The sequence below is a fragment of the Camellia sinensis genome, chromosome 9, assembly GCF_055761805.1.
Source record: "Camellia sinensis isolate YWXY chromosome 9, ASM5576180v1, whole genome shotgun sequence".
In the NCBI taxonomy this organism is placed as follows: domain Eukaryota; kingdom Viridiplantae; phylum Streptophyta; class Magnoliopsida; order Ericales; family Theaceae; genus Camellia; species Camellia sinensis.
The window spans coordinates 187283449-187300846 of record NC_138969.1 but is presented as its reverse complement, the minus strand read 5'-3'; the positions used below and the strand labels follow the sequence as shown (position 1 = coordinate 187300846).

Sequence of the window (17398 nt, the reverse complement as noted above, 5' to 3'; positions counted from 1 at the left end):
AGCACAGAGAAAATTTAAAAAATTGAGCAAACGAGAGAAATTTTGATTCAGAGAAATTTCAAAACAGAGACAAATTTCAGACAAATTTCTCTAGATCAAAATTTCTCTAGAAAAATCTTGAGGGACCTCAACCACTATGCAAATATTACATGTTCTTTATCCTATAAACTTAATACCAAATACCTTAAAAAAATTGCCCAAAAATAAAAATATAAGCAAAAATGTTGTAGAGTTACATAATTAATTTTAATTATATTTGGATTTAAATTGAGTGTCCTCCTTATACATTACAACAAAATCAAACACATAAATTAAAATAATTGAAGAAAATAATATGATGAAAAATAAATGGGATTGAACAAAAATCTTCTTCAAACTCTTGGTCTCTTTGAAACCACTTTGAGTTTGAGGGGGGACCATTAGTAAATATAATAGTAAATATATCTTTTATATATATTATATAGTAGCATGTATTATTTTCATAATAGGATAAATAAGATAAGCGGGGAAAAAAGCAAATTAAATAAAACTCTAATAATAGAAAAATTGAGAGTAAAATATATTTTTTTATTTTAATAATTAGATTTGATTTATTAAAAAAAATTCAAGTTCAAATTTAGCAATATATATAAAAATAAGATAATTGTGAGAGAAAAAAAATAAATTAAATCAAACTCTAATAATAGAAGAATTGAGAGTAAAATATTTCGTTTACGTTTTTAATAATTAGATTTGAAACATTTTAAATTAAAGTTTATCATATCTTTTTTAGTATATATGCATATCCATATCCTTCTTATTTCAAATTTTACCTTTTTTCATAAAAAATAAATTTTTATTAGAAATTAGAAAAAATGAAAAGGAAGATTTATAAGACTGCCAAGTAAGAAAGATAATAATAGACGAATTGAGAATAAAATATTTCATTTATTGTTTTAATAATTAGATTTGAAATATTTTAAATTAGAATGTATTATATCTTTTTGAGTTCTATATGCACTAGTATAATACCTGTGCTATGCACGGGTTAAAATAAATAACTAAAATTATTTTTAAAATTAAATTATAACAAAAACTTTATTTATAATATAAAATAAAATTTATTTAATATGAATTAGTTCCCATATAATAATTATATTTACGATAAAATATAAATATATTTCGTCTTGATGAATTTCGTAATTTTTGTTTTTCAATTTACCAATTATCTCATATCTATTATGTAAAACAGTACTGGTAGGAAGCCCAAAAATCTGTGGCTCGAATGGCTTGAAACTGCCAAAACGACGCAAAACGACGTCGTTTTGACAGTTTCGAGCCATTTGAACCACACATTTTGTGGCCCTCAAACATTATTCTATGTCAAATCAATTACCTTATCAATAAATCAAAATTGAAGAATAAATAAAAAATAGAAAAAAATATAGAGTATCAGTGACCCCAATCTTCAACCCACTCCTCAAATAAGATTTCAATAATTTCGATCCTGCTAGGTTGCTAGTTATAACCTCTAAAACAGTCTTATTAAATATTAGTTAATTATATTTACTAATATTTTAGAGGTTAGACCAATTGAACATTTTACAAACCCTAGAGCCATTTTCTTAATTTGAACTCCATATAGATCATTTTTAATTTTTGATTTTTTATATTTTTAATTGTTTTATATTAAAAAAATTTAGAACTAATATACTACACAAATAAATTAAACTGAATATGTATATAAAACAATTTAACTCTAGCCCATAGGCTTAGAGTATTTGAATGAAGATGTGTTAGACCATTTCAATGGCTAGTACCTAAATCTCAATATTTATTTAGTGCGTAAATTGAGCCAAAATGATTACTTGACTTATAGTTAGCATGGTTCAAATTAGGCCTGTAAATGGATCGGATTCGGATCGGATCTGTCAAAATCCGAATCCGATCCGATTATGTCAAACCCGAATCCGATCCGAATCCGTTTAGTCTATATCCGATTATAGATATCCGAATCCGCTGATTTCGGATATCCGATCCGATAATCCGATCCGATCCATTTATTTATTTATTGAGCTACAATTTTATATAATTTGATTTTTTTTTCATTTTGTGTTTTTTTTCATTCAAATTGAGAATACTCGGATTGGATTATCGGGTTATCGGGTCGGGTCAAATTTTTGCAAATTCAATCCATTTAATAAACGGATTAAACGGATTCGGATTATCGGATTATCGGATCGGAGTTTTTTGTAAACGGATTCGGATTATCGGATCGGATTCGGATCGGATTCGGGTTAAATCCGATCCATTGACAGCCCTAGTTCAAATAAAAGGTAATGCATGTACTATATGTGAATTTATAAAAAAAATTTCTCATTTGTTAATAAATTTATGCATAATCCACATTTCAAATAAGAATTTTATAAATTTTTAAGAGTTAATCACAAACTTTAAAAAATAAAATAAAATAAAAATAAACATGATACATTATAAATATGTATGAAATAACTTTATTAATAAACCATTTTTATTAAAAAAATTCTATACTTAATCAAATAGTTCTTCTAGCATTTGAAAATTTAATATTTATGAGAAAATTTAATATTTTCAAATACTCCAAACATTTTTCACATTTAAAATTTATGAATAAATTTATGTAATTTTAAAATTTTATACTTTATTAAAACTTCTAGCATTACAAAATCAATAATTAAGTTTTATCAAATATGCTTTAAATCTAATCATCAACCCATTTTTTAAACAAAATTTTCTCATTCAAAATTTTACCAAATATTTATTTAAGAAAACTATCCACATATTAGTGCACCATGTTTACGATCATTATTAAGCTTATGCAACTTAGGCCCTAATCTAAATGCACCTTGTATTTTTTAAATTTTGTTTAATGTTTGGCATGACACATAAAATGGTTATAAATTATAAGTAAAATTTTAAATTATTACCTTAAAATAAATTGTAAATTTATTTGGTGCAATATAACTTTTGATAATCTATGAAACATTTTTATTGTGTAAATATACATAATGTCTCAAAAGTTATTACCAAGACGAAAGATATGAAACTCTTATATTCATATGTATTTAAGGATTTCAAATATTTCAAATAAGTTTTAAAAAAAGGAGTTACAAATTGTAATTTAAAATTACAACCAAATAAACTATCACACAATAAAATGTAATATAATATAATATAAAAATATAATAAGTATAACATTATTTAAGAAAAAGTGCACCAACTATAAAATCTGAAAATTAAAAGCAAACCTTATAAAAATTTTGAAATATGAAATCATGAAAATTACAAAACATAAATGCATAAATAATATTATAACCATATGTATCACCCAAAAGAAGAAGAAACTTCCAATAAAAATTTGTTAATAGATATGCAAATTTTCTCAATAGCCTTTATTATCCATATTTATGTACTTGATAAATATAGATTTTAAACCGTTGAACCTCGACCAAAGATATTGGAGATTTATTTTATAAAATACACTTAGATTAAATAAACATGCAATAAATTTTTAGAAATTAACATAATTGTTAGATGCATAATAGAAATAAGGATGCGGAGGCTAAAGATTAGAAATTGATCTTTATAAAAAAACCATAAACTTACAATGAAAAAATTTATCAATTGAATTCTTCACAATTATTCCATCACTAACAATTACAACATTTGATGAACACCGACTCTAAGTTGACTCGATTCCAATAAGTGCAAGAGAGAAGATTTATGGGAGATGCGAATTACTTTTCACAATTTGTGATACACAATTTTAAATTTTTAAAATTGATTTAGTCTTCTTTCTTTTTAAAAGTCATAAATAAAGAGAAAATTAGATTTTTTTTAATAGTTATATGGCACACTTTCAAATTTTAAAATGGGTTAGTATACTTTCCTTCGAAATTTCATAAATCATTAGATAGCTATATTTTTATTGTTGAGAAAGTGATACCCAATAGATTTTTTTTTTAATTTTTTAATAATAAATAAAAATTAATTAAGAAACTTAGTATGTGCGTTTGGAAATAAATAAATAAATAAATAATTTTAAAAGCTTACTATATTGAATTTTGAAAGGAGCATTATTATAAATTTTGAAAAAGATTTCTATATTAGTTATAGCATAGATAATGTGACCATTTGAAAAATTTTATAAATTTTAGATTCTGTTGAATTGTTTATCATATAAAGAAAAGGTTTTATAATTTTTAGAAAGACCATTTTCTTTTCTTTATATATATATAGATAGATATCCATATCTTTTTTTATTTCAAATTTTACTTTTTTTTTCATAAAAAATAAAAAAAAATTTAGAAATTAGGAAAAATGGAAAAGAAGATTTCTAAGACTGTCAAATAAGAAAATAATAATAAAAGAATTTAGAGTAAAACATTTCATTTATTTTTTTACTAATTAAATTTGAAATTAGTATTTATTATATCTTTTTGAGTTCTATATGTATATCCATATTTCAAATTCTACTTTTTTTTTCATAAAAAAAAATAATTTTATTAGAAATTAGGAAAAATGGAAGGGAATATTTATAAGGCTGCCAAGTAGGAAAGATAATCTCAACTTTGAGAGTTTAGAAACATCGAAAACTATACTACATTTGTAAATATATATAGTACAGATTTTCGTTCATTCTATTAAAAATACATTCCTTATATTATAAAAAGATATACAATATTATTAAATATTCAAAATAAAAATACACTAATGTTAAATATGATATTTTCCTTTTTTTATTGACTCGTCTTCATTGCCTATATATACATATTGCAATAGCTAATCCGTACATATAAGCAACCCCTTTCTCATACAACAAAGAGAGACAAAACAATGGCAACAGGATTCAAGGTTTTGATCTCCCGTATCATCTCATCCTTCCAATTCTACCGCTCCAAAAACCCTTCCAACATCTCAGAAAATCCTGTCCCTTCATTCCTCCAACTCTCCCAAAACCCCATCTTCATTGATTGCCCGCCGGTGACCCCACCCTTTTCAAACCCCACTACTCCTCCTTCAAGCATCACATGTCCTCCATCTTCTCATCCGTCAGCTGTGGGTTCGGAGCTCGGCACATAGTACACCTCTGAAGACGACCTCACTGAATCACTAGAATTCAAGTGGGGCGAGACGCCGCATTGCGAAATCTACAACTCCTCCATCTCCGGCGATTCCGACAACGACCTCTTCTCTCCTCCTCCGCCACACATGGTGGCAAAGAAAAAACAACGGAGCAAAAAAAAGAAAGCGACGACACGACACCGTATCATCACTTCCTCGACCGACAGTGAGTTGTTTGGTGATGAGAGAGACGGGGAAGAAGAAGGGATCGTAACGCTAGTTTCGTTTTCACGAAATCACAAGAAGAGGATGAAGGGAGCGAAATGCAATGTTTCAAAAGGAGGAAAGGTGTGGTCACCGAAGATTGAGTCGCCGGTGAGGTTGTCGGGGTTAAAGAAGCTGATACCGTCGTTTGAGGCAAAGGGAAAAGTGAAGGAGAGCTTCGCGGCGGTGAAGAAATCAAAAGACCCGTATGAGGATTTCAAGAGATCGATGATGAAGATGATATTAGAGAAGCAAATGTTTGACGTGAGAGATTTGGAGCAGCTGTTGGTGTGTTTTTTCTTGCTGAATTCGCGTCATCGTTACGGGGTTATTGTAGAGGCTTTTACTGACATTTGGGAGACATTGTTTTTTAATACTAGTTGAATTTCCGCTCATCATCATTGAGTTTCTTTCAATGTTCTTTGAAGTTTTTGATAATTGTTAAAAGAAAAGATTGAAAAACAAATTTACTAGCTTTGTGTTATTAATTATTAGAATCTATGATTACTAATGTGCTGATGGGAATGAATTTGGTCATGCATGCTCTCTGTTCCTTTTGTTTGTTTGCTTTTTCTTTTTTTTTTTCCTTGTTTTTTGTGATCTAAAATATTTGACTTAAAAATGGGTCTCTTTTTGTTTGTGGTGGGATTTAGGAATTTAATATAATAGACCTGAAATTTTAAATGTTCAAATACAAAATCCCACTCCAAACAAAAAAAGACCCATTTTTAAGTCAAATATTTTAGATCACAAAAAATAAGAAAGAAAGAAAAAGCAAACAAAAGAAAAAGGGAGCATGCATGACCAAATTCATCACCATCAACACATTAGTAATCATAGATTCTAATAATTAATAACACAAAAACCAGTAAATTTATTTTTTAATCTTTCATTTTAACAATTATCAAGAGCTTCAAAGAACATTGAACGAAACTCGATGATGAGTGGAAATTAACTAGTACTACAAAACAATGTCTCCCAAATGTCAGTAAAAGCCTTGTAATGATTATGCGAATTCAGTGAGAAAAAACACTCCAACAGCTGCTCCAAATCTCTCACCTCAAACATTTGCTTCTCTAATATCATCTCCATCATTGATCTCTTGAAATTCTCATACGAGTCCTTTGATTTCTTCACCATCGTGAAGCTCTTCTTCACTTTTCCCTCCGCCGCAAACAACGGTATCAACTTCTTCAACCCCGACAACCTCCCTAGTGACTCAATCTCCGACGACCACACATTTCCTCCTTTCGAAATGTTGCATTTCGCTCGCTTCATTCTCTTCTTGTGATTTTGTGAAAACGAAACTAGCGTTACGATCCCTTCTTCTTCCTCGTCTCTCTCGTCGCCAAACAACCTACTTTCGGTTGAGGAAGGGCTGATACGATGCCATGTCATCGCTTTCTTTTTTTTGCTCTGTCATTTCTTCTTCGCCGCCGTGTGCAACGGAGGAGGATGAGGGAAGAGGTCGTTGTCGGAATCGCCAAAGATGGAGGAGTTGTAGATTTCGCGACACGGCGTCTCATCCCACTTGAATTCCGATGATTCGGTGAGTTCATCTTCAAAGGTGTACTGTGTACCAAACCCACAGCCGACGGATGAGAAGATGGACATGTGGTGCTTGAAGGAGGAGCGGTGGGGTTTGAAAAGGGGTAGGGTCACCGACAGGCAGTCAATGAAGACGGAGTTTGGAGAGAGTTGAAGGAATGAAGGGACAGGATTTTCTAGGAAGTTGGAAGGGTTTTTAGAGCGGCAGAATTGGAATGATGAGATGATTCGAGAGATCAAAACCTTGAATCCTTTTGACGTTGTTTTGTCTCTCTTCGTTGTATGAGAAAGTGGTTATTTACATGTACGGATTAGCTATTCCAATATGTATTCATAGGCAATGAAGATGACTCAACAAGAAAGGAAAATATCATATTAAATATTTAATATTATTGTGTATTTTTATTTTAAATATTTAATATTATTGTATATCTTTATATAATATAAAGAATGTAGTTTTCAATAAAATGAAAGAAAACCTATACTATATACTATCTATATATATACAAATGTAGTATAGTTTTCGATGTTTCTAAATTCTCAAACTTGGTCTCATTCAAAGTTGAGATTATCTTTCCTAGCAGCCTTATAAATATTCCTTTCCATTTTTCCTAATTTCTATTGTAAATTATTTTTTTATGAAAAAAAAGTAAAATTTAAAAGAAAAAAGATATTGATATACATATAGAACTCAAAAAGATATGATAAATTCTAATTTCAAATATTTTAAATCTAATTATTAAAAAAATAAATGAGATATTTTGGTTGATATAACGTTGGCCAATCTTCCCCTACTTAAGTTCATTCACAAAGTTCTTTTAGGGATTTTAACACTTTTGTTTCTTGCTGTGTGTGAAAGCCTACAAAAAGGTTTATCAGACAAGTTCTGAAAGTCAGTTCAAAGTCGCTTTGCTTCTCTCTCTCTCCCTCTCTCTCTCTGCGGGAATTGAGAGCATTAAAAGCACAAATATCAGCCTCTTGAGACTGGGGACACAAAAAATGTTATCAGGACTCATTAGGCATTGCCATTTGTTGATGAGAGGCTGATTCCAACGTCAATTTTGCTTCCTACTCGGTGGCCTCATCCCCAAACCAACGAAAAAGTCATATACCTTCCCTTACAGCAAATCCATACATATATCCATTCATGTGTATATATTCATATTTTGTGGGGTAGTGAATTAAATTTAAGCCCTTGACTATTCATTGTATTTGAAGTCCGTACGTTAATCACATTTTCATTGCTTCACTTCACCCATTCTTGATCAATTTTTGAATCAATCGTTACGGACAATGAGCCCAAATGTTGCAGGACAGAAGGCCACATGGCCCCATTTGTTTGGAATTATAGGAAAAGGATTGGGATTGATACTAAGGTTAGACCCACTATATGGGATGTTTGTTTTGAGAGATGGAAAGAAGACTCATAATCCCTTAGTATTAGGATAGGCCTTGAAAGGGGAATTGGGATGGAAAAGGTAGAAGTGGTGTTAGAAAAATAGTCCTAAGGACTAGAAATTTTTATTTTTTTTTAATTTTTTACATGTTGGGAATTTTTTTTTTTTTTTTGAACATTAATGTTTAATGTTTTTGCATTTTTTTATTTTAATTATTTTACATAAAAATAATTTAACAATCCCTATACTAACAACTATCATCAAAACAAACACAATTTTACTTAATCCCCTCACTATCAATCCCCTTACTATGAATCCCTTCCATTCTATTTCTGAAAACAAACGGGGTTGATAATTGAAATGGTTGCTGAAAAGAAAACCAGGAAAGGAAAGAGAAACCTATGATATATTTGTTAACAACTCGCTACAGATTTATCTATTAAAACAAATAAATTCTATTTACAGTCGAAAAATATCAGTCCATTCCTCTATTCAACCAGGGGTTTTAAATACCGGCAGTTATGTATTGTATGGGCCATTAAGTAACAGGATTTTGAACTTCTGATACCATTATTTACTAATATATCGACCACTACTGTCCAATTTCGACCACTACGCCGATGTTTATACATGTCCCTATGCTCTTGTTTAAATCTATGCTCCTGACCCTACATGCTAATAACCAAAACCCACCACAATTCCATTTATCCTGCGGAACTATTAAATTTACAGGTTTCTTTTTAACCTGTAAAAGTGCAATAGAAAATCATGTGCCACATAAATAAGGAAATTGATTGACCACAAACAAATAGAACAGAAGGAAGTAGACTTACTGGGAAGGTTTCTTAGTACAAGTACACTTTTAGATTGTCAGCTTTCACTGATTAGAGTGTTTAGTCGATCAACTGCAGACTGTATTTTGTGCCTTTCTTCAAGGACCATGTTGTCTTCCTCAGATGACTGCATTATGATCATATGGAAGAGAATTAACTTACATGTGCACGGAAACACAACTGATGACTAGTTGCTAAAAGCATAAAAATGGTGTTGGGCTATTTAGTCACTAGCTGTTCAAAGATAGAACTGATGTGCTGCAACAGTGCAAAAATCAGATTTAATTTAGTAAGAAAAGAAAATAACTCCAATAATTGTAGGCAGTGTGAGCATGTTAATTAACCAAACAGTGTAACATTTTAAGTACTTACCCTAAGAATGAAGCTCCTTTGGGAAATCTATGTTTTGGACATGCTCAGGAACTACTGCTTTTGTTAGAGAATGAAATTTAGCAGAGGGAGGAAACTGGCAAACAAGGAAGTAGTGATTACATCAAGCAGTGACTACCCTTGTAAATATACTGACAATCATGCTCCACTAAAATCTCAATAACCTTTATTTTCTAGTTTCTTAAAAGTTCAACTCAACTGGACAAAACTTGATCCCTGTTTACTAGGGTTGGAAACATAAAATTGTCTCCTCTAATTGGATCCATACATAGCCATAAACTCAAGTAAGTTCAAACGTCTGTGTCCTTTATCTTGACATCAATCCATGCCTCATTTGGCCTACTTCCTTCTAAACTTTCAATTTAGATAAAATTACTCTTTTGTGACTTTGCACCAGTTGGGCTTCTTGCACACAATAATACCATCTTCATCGGCTTTACCTAAATTGATATTCAACTGGTGCCAGTTTTAACTTCCTACAGATGCATTCACTTCTTATTCCATCATCTCTTTTAACACCTTTGACTCATCTTAACATCTTCATTTCAACAATTACTCAATTTTTCAAACATATTTCTTAACTATCCAACTTATATTCTAAGAAGCACAGACACAACCCAACATGATAATTTTCAAAAAATGCAAGACACAAAACGTGAAGGATATGCACAAAATATATGATTTTATATATTTATTACATGTCATATATAAAAATATATCATCCAAATATAATAAAAATGCAAAATAATACTAATTTATTATAAATCTACATTTTTTTTGGAACAAACATTACTGTTTTTCTTTTATCATTAGATCTTAAATTAATTTGCTCAAATTTATAATTAGTTTAATGTGTTTTAAGCGAGAGCATGTTTCCCCCAAGTGTCCGAAGTGTGTTTGGGTCTACAAAAATTAAAATAATTAAATAAAAATTAATATAACACGTTTGGACAAGTTTCTGTCAGGAAGTGTTTAAGCGAGAGCATGTTTCCCCCAAGTGTCCGAAGTGTGTTTGGATCTACAAAAATTAAAATAATTAAATAAAAATTAATATAACATGTTTGGACAAGTGTCTGTCAGGAAGTGTCCAATGACTGTGAGTGTCCAACATGGATCCAATACAGATAAGACATGAACATGCTAGTCCATGCTTCTTAACTTATATCATATTAAGCAGTCATTTGATTTCATTGTAGCTAATAAATATACATTTTTATCATCAACAAGGCATGCTGCTGTCACTACATAAGGGTCTACAAGTATAGAAATAGGAAACATCAAATGAATTCTGGAAACAAACCTTCCAATCTTGGATTATTATATTATAGATAAAGTTCTAGACTATATAATTTTATTGTCCTTGAAATAGAAACATATACACAAAGCTCAGTTCACTATAAAAAACAAAATGATCAAATTTTGGATAATGTTTTGTTGCCTTAAAATGAAAGATAAACTTTAAAGGTAAATAGGACGACAATGATGTCTCTTGCTTTAGGTGCAAAATCATACCTGTACCACGAGTATACTCTGTAAAATGAAGTCAATATCTGTCTTGCATGATGAAAGAATTTTCCAGACTTTAACATCCTTATGCATCAGTAGGACAACAGAAACAATTGCAGTTATCCTACTCTTTTCAGTTACCAAAGATCCCATCTTCCTTAAAACAAGATTGAGTAGTTTGTTGCTCCTATAAAACAAGATATAGCAAGGCAGGAAATAATAATGTCTTGTGCTTCTAAGGACTGGGATGCGGGATTCATCATCATCTTCTGGAAAGCACTGCATCAGAAGTAGAAAGATTCAATATTAAGTGGGTATTGTGACAAAAAGTAGAGGCCAAAGAAGTAGCATGATAAAACATTAAAACATCTCCCGAAGATATACATGCCCATAGCTTTTGCTTGGGCCCATGGAGCACCAAGGACCTAATTAGAAAATAAACTACAAAAACTAACCATGATCTTTTTTTTTGGTTGCAAAGTTTCAATCAAAAATATGCTGGAACAATTCAAATGTTAAAACCTATCACCTACTTCACTCACTTAAACCTACTCCACTAAACCTAACCCACTACACCACTACCACCTCACCTACTCCACTAAACCTAACCCACTACACCACTACCACCTCCACTTCACCTACTCCTTACCTACTACACACTCACCCTCTTCTATATATAGGAATCATGAATCATTGTAATAAATATCAATCAAATATCAATCAATAATATACATCAATTTTTCTAACATGGTATCAGAGCAAGGTTAAGCTCTTGGTATTCTTCGCCTTCCGGCGGGCGGCAACTTTGCCTTGACCGCCCGCCGGACCTCAACCAATTTGAGACCTCCATCAACTCGCAAGATCTCTCTCATACTTTCTCTTTCTAGAACAAGCCATGGCTCGAAACCATGCGGGTTGAAGCCAGATCTGTCATCAACTTTAACATGGTATCTGATCAGCTTTATCATGCAGCTCCAGATGGTGAAGCATCGTTACAGCACTCAACATTAGAGCTGTTGGGTTTGCCAGATTCTTTCCAGCAATATCAGGTGCAGAACCATGCACAGCCTCAGCAAGAGCAATGCCTCCCTCACCAATATTGCAGCTTGGTGTTAAGCCCAAGCCTCCAATCAACCCAGCACAAAGGCCACTGATAATGTCACCATACAGATTAGGCATCACTAGAAGGTCAAAAAGAGCTGGATTTTTCACAAGCATCATACAGCAGTTGTCAATAACAACTTCCTCATATGTTATGTCAGGATACTTCTCGGCAACTTCGCGACAACACTTAAGAAAGAGACCGTCAGTTTTCTGCATGATGTTGGCTTTGTGGATTGCAGACACTCTCTCTCTACCATGGGCCTTAGCATAGTGAAAGGCATATTCAGCCACCCTCTTTTCCTTTCTTTTTCTCCACTAGCCGACATACACCTGCATAAAGAGCCCCTTTTCTTTTTTTCTTTTTTTTTTTATTTATTTAATCCACCCCACTCCACTTTCTCTTATTTTAATATATCTCTATCTATATATATCTATGTTTCTTTTAATCTATTGCACAGCCCATTCTTATTAGTCTTATTATTATTCTTATTATTATTATTTTTTTGTTTCTTTTTTTATTTTTGCACAACCACAAAAACAAAAAAAAAAACAACCAGGCATAAGACGACCTTGCACACCACACTCCTTTTATTCATGTCGGGACTCCCCCCGTTCACCATTTTACATCAAAAAAAAAAAAAAAAAAAAAAAAAAACACAAACAAAACCACCACACCCACAGTGGGATTTTTTCTTCTCTACTCAGCCGCCGGTCTTTTCTTCTTGCCTCCGTCCTGGGTGGTCCTTGCCGGTGTTGCCTCCGTGCTTCCTAGACCACCAAGCAAGTTGCCTCCTCCCTGCTCCTCCACTACAGCATATGGTGGACCTCCAAATCGGAACATCACGGTGGCCTTCCGCTTCAGCTCCTTGTTTTCTGCCTTTAGCACACTTATCTCTGCTCGCGCATCCTTATACATGCGTTGGAGCAAAGCCAGCTGGGAGTTTAACTGTTGCACCTCATTTGTCCTGCTCTGCAGCCGGTGCGACAAGTTTGTGACCGCAGTCATGGTTTCCACACATGACTTCAAAGTATACTGATTGGCCTCAATATCAGTTTGCACCGCCATTTTTTGCTCCACCGACCGCATCGGAAAGTTCAACGGAGCAAAACCAGAGGTGTTTGGTTGAGGTTCACTGGCCACCGCACCAGTTATTTCTCTTGTGGGCTCGTTCAGTTCTGGAAAGAGCGTGAGCAGACCACGGGAAGAGGAGGCCATGTTTTGGGTAGCTGGACGGGAAGAAGAGGCCATGTTGCTGAGTGTTTCAGAGACGGGTTGGTTACAGAGTATTACAGAGTTTCTCTCTCAGCACAAGGAACTCTCTTTCTCAGCAACACGAAGGATTTTTCAGAGGTTTCTCTCAGTTTTTCTCTGCCTCAGCCTCTGCCTTCGTCTTGGTTATATAGCCAAGGCGGCCACGCGCATCGCGCGCCTCTTGACGCCCGACAAACTGGCACGCCTTTTCATGGCACATCTTTTGATAAAGTGGACACGCCTTTTGATGGCATGTCTTTTGATGGCACGCCTTTTTATGAATTGGGCACACCTTTTGAGGGTGCAACTTTTTATGGGTCCGACAAGACTCTGTAAACTGTCCCGACATTGATTCCGGTTAGCTCCTTCATGGGTCCGACAAGACTCTGTAAACTGTCCCGACATTGATTCCGGTTAGCTCCTTTATGGGTCCGACAAGACTCTGTAAACTGTCCCGACATTAATTCCGGTTAGCTCCTTTATGAGTCCGACAAGACTCTGTAAACTGTCCCGACATTGATTCCGGTTAGCTCCTTTATGGGTCCGACAAGACTCTGTAAACTGTCCCGACATTGATTCCGGTTAGTTTCTACAAGGGTCCAGCAAGACTCTGTAAACTGTCACAACAACTGTCACAACATTGTCTGCTACAACGGTCCGACATGACCCCATAAACTGTCTTCTACATCGGTCTGACACCCCCATACAGTGTCCTCTACAACGTTATGACACCCCCATACCGTGTCCTCTACAACGTTATGACACCACCATCCAGTGTCTTCACCAATGGTCTGACACGACCATACAGTGTCACCTATCCTCTTTTATTTTTATGTATTTTCTTGTTTTGTAACTCTCTCCAAACTCAAGTTGGTTAGTTCCTATCCCCCTTGAGTTTGCGGGGGGCTGTTAAAACCTATCACCTACTTCACTCACTTAAACCTACTCCACTAAACCTAACCCACTACACCACTACCACCTCACCTACTCCACTAAACCTAACCCACTACACCACTACCACCTCCACTTCACCTACTCCTTACCTACTACACACTCACCCTCTTCTATATATAGGAATCATGAATCATTGTAATAAATATCAATCAAATATCAATCAATAATATACATCAATTTTTCTAACAAAAACCAACCACCAAAAAAATGTGGAAAATATTTTGAGGATTCTTTACATCTGGAAAACCAATGCCAGTAATTGATGAATGACAAATAAATATTATACTAGCATATGTTGGTCCAGGGGCATGGAGGAGGCTTGGTAACCAAAAAATGGTTGTTAGCTCTAGGACAGAAGGTCACCACCACTTTTTTCAGAGTAAGACCGGTTAAACAAAATGCCTTGGCAACATGGCTCTATATGGAGTTTTCTCGATTGAGCCAGTTTTTGTGTTCTACGTGCTACAATGTTGAAAAATCTGTAACATACTCACAGGTTAAAGCTTGAATAACCTTCAACAAGGGTTGTATCCAAAACCAATGTAGGAATTAGAGAACATATACGATGAGAAACCTCAATGGAACTTTGCAAAATAGACAGTCAGTCACTTTTTGATCAACAAAAGCAGTGTCTCTTGATAGCATATGCAACAGTGACCAGGCCCAGATGATTATTTACGAAACCTCTAGTCTCCATATAGTCTTTGTACACATTTTCTCAAAGTTAAGGAATTTAGTTCTTGCAATCTGTCCCACCAAATGGTGGCTATAGCTATAGGAAGACTTGGTTACATAGACAGGTCAGTGAATAATGGCCTTGTTGCTCTGATGGAGAGAGGAATCTATGATTCACTTTTTGGGAAATTGTAACAAATAATTTCAATAAAATATTTCAATTTCTTAATTTACTATGTTCAATTCAATTCTATGTATACTTCTATCCATATCATAATTGAATGTACATAAATGGCTGTACTGGTGCTCTTATTTGAAATAACAACTATTCTACGACGTTTTAAGTGGTGCTAATGATTTAACGTTTATCTTCCTAGAGTTTCAAGGACTGCTACTACTTGTTAAATTAGGCTTGGAATGAACAGAGAAAAGGTAATCTGGAGGTAAAATTATTTTCTGGTTTTTTCTTTTTTCCACCCTTGGGTGGAGAGAAGGAACCATTCTAAATTGCTAGAATCTTAAATAATAAAGGTGTTCATGAAAACCAACACTGCCAGCTAAATTAGACAGAATTAGTAATTTGATATGATGAGACAATCCACAATGCTCATTGTAATCTTTATAAATTGATTGCAACAAAAGTTCAAGGAGAATAATTACTTACAGACACAACATCAATTAAGTATCCTGGAAGGAAATTGCTTAGATTGATAATACTCTGTTGAGAAAACTCGTGGGTCTAGCATCAAGTGTGACAAGCATCCTGAGCAGAGCACATAAATTGTCTAAAGCTGGGTTCAGTGTCTGAAATAAATAAATAAATAAAGGGGATGGGGCTACAGTAAGAAGTTTACTTTTGCAGGCACATCAACAGTAACAGAAATAAATAATAATAATAATCAATGGAATCAGCGAAATGAGGAAGAAATAATACAATATAGAGTCTAAAAACGTAGTAAACAACAGATAATGAGACGAGGGTGATTGAGTCAACTCACTATCTGGTCAAGAACTACTTTCTCTAGTATCTGGAAAAGAAGACAATAATCACCCATCTGTAACAAGCAAGAGCAGACGGCACGAGTGATTGACTTAGAAATTCCACAATTTGAGATCTCATCATTCTCCAACATAGGACAACTCTTTTCTGCATAACACAAGCCAGGCGTCATACTAAATATAACCAACTCATTAATTGAAGATCTATTTCAGAAGCAAAAAAATTCTCTCTTAAAAGAAATTATAAATAGTGATATTGGTAGATGGAGAAACAGGAAAGCATATTTTTCTTCTCCTGATAGAGAAGACAGTCATGAAGTTTCAACCACATTAGACATACAATAACTTTGCTTATAACCATAGACAACTGACAGAAAATCTTGTTTGCATGGAGGAGCTCAATATTTATAAGCAAACTCAAGGTCGAGTTCATTTTCTCTGTCGGTTTAGCATTTACTATTTATTGTATTTTTAATTAGAGGTTAATTAAATGTTTTTTAATTTATTTCCTTTTTCTTAGGGATTCTAGTTTCCTGTTTTTATTAGGGTTTCAAGCTTATAAATATTAAGTTTTTTGGCATTGCATTTTTCAACTTTGGAATAATATTGTGTTTAATGCTTTGGTCGTTGTATGAGGGTTGTGGCCCTTCAGCTCTTCCCCTCTCTTCTTTCTTGTCTTTCCCTATGATGTGTTACATCACACAGACAGTAACTTTATTGGTTTTGCGTTCTTTGGTGTGTTAACACTGAAGATTCTATTAGAACACAGAATGCCTCAGTATTAAACAAAATAAGAGCAAACAACTAGGGCCTTCTTATTTAGGAATTTTGAAGCTCCATTTAAAGATAAATTAAGTGAAGAAAATTGGAGAGAAAGGAGAAAAAACGAGTTTAAAAATAACATTCGAGTCACCAGGCTTCATCACAGGAAAACAATCTCATATTCTTCAAGGTGTTATCACTTAGAAATACAAGGAAATAAGTTGTGTCGAAATGGGAAAGATAAAAGTTTATGATATAACTAGAGATTATGTGAAGACTCCACAGGAACATGGAATTAAAATTTTAAGAAAAAATCTAGAGCACAAAATTAGCAATCTCTGCTTATATGGTGGAGATTGTTGATATATGGTGCCATCAGTTGTAAGTAATAAAGAGCTTGAGACGAATGATTACTCATCAGAAAATATAAACATCCCACCAAGAGATTACCCTCTCATCCAAAACTACTGCTTCTGTCACAAAATTACCAAATTACCATTTAGTAACAACACAAAACTGGCAAGGGAACAATGCCTTCTACCAACAGAAAATTTTATCAAATTGAATTCATGCTTACAGCAGGCAACAGAACCCATATATGAGAGATATCACTGAAAAAATAACTGGGTGAC

General features: G+C 33.3%; 2 protein-coding genes and 1 pseudogene across 15 annotated transcripts in view; 1 reads left to right on the top strand and 2 right to left on the bottom strand.

Annotated features, from left to right (window-relative positions):
* Window positions 1–17398, bottom strand: part of LOC145798897 (uncharacterized) — a 45386-nt gene that overhangs the window by 11820 nt on the left and 16168 nt on the right. For 2 of the 14 annotated variants that reach the window (XR_014340737.1, XR_014340739.1), the window contains 5 exons: window positions 16004–16152; window positions 15670–15768; window positions 11027–11299; window positions 9125–9251; window positions 8413–9036 (listed from right to left, as the gene is read on the bottom strand). Coding sequence is in view for 4 of the 14 variants with exons in the window: in XM_082888209.1 (XP_082744335.1) it covers window positions 9498–9590; window positions 11027–11299; window positions 16004–16152 (515 nt within the window). In the remaining 10 variants the exon portion in view is untranslated. Of the gene's footprint in view, window positions 1–8412; window positions 9252–9496; window positions 9591–11026; window positions 11300–15665; window positions 15810–16003; window positions 16153–17398 lie in introns of those variants that run through there. The other 12 variants (XR_014340732.1, XR_014340731.1, XR_014340734.1 and 9 more) reach the window with 11 other exon arrangements.
* LOC114277784 (transcription repressor OFP7-like) lies at window positions 4339–5730 on the top strand (annotated as a pseudogene).
* LOC145799996 (transcription repressor OFP7-like) lies at window positions 6298–6744 on the bottom strand. Its single transcript, XM_082889648.1, has one exon. The coding sequence runs from the start codon at window positions 6742–6744 to the stop codon at window positions 6298–6300; it is 447 nt and encodes a 148-aa protein (XP_082745774.1).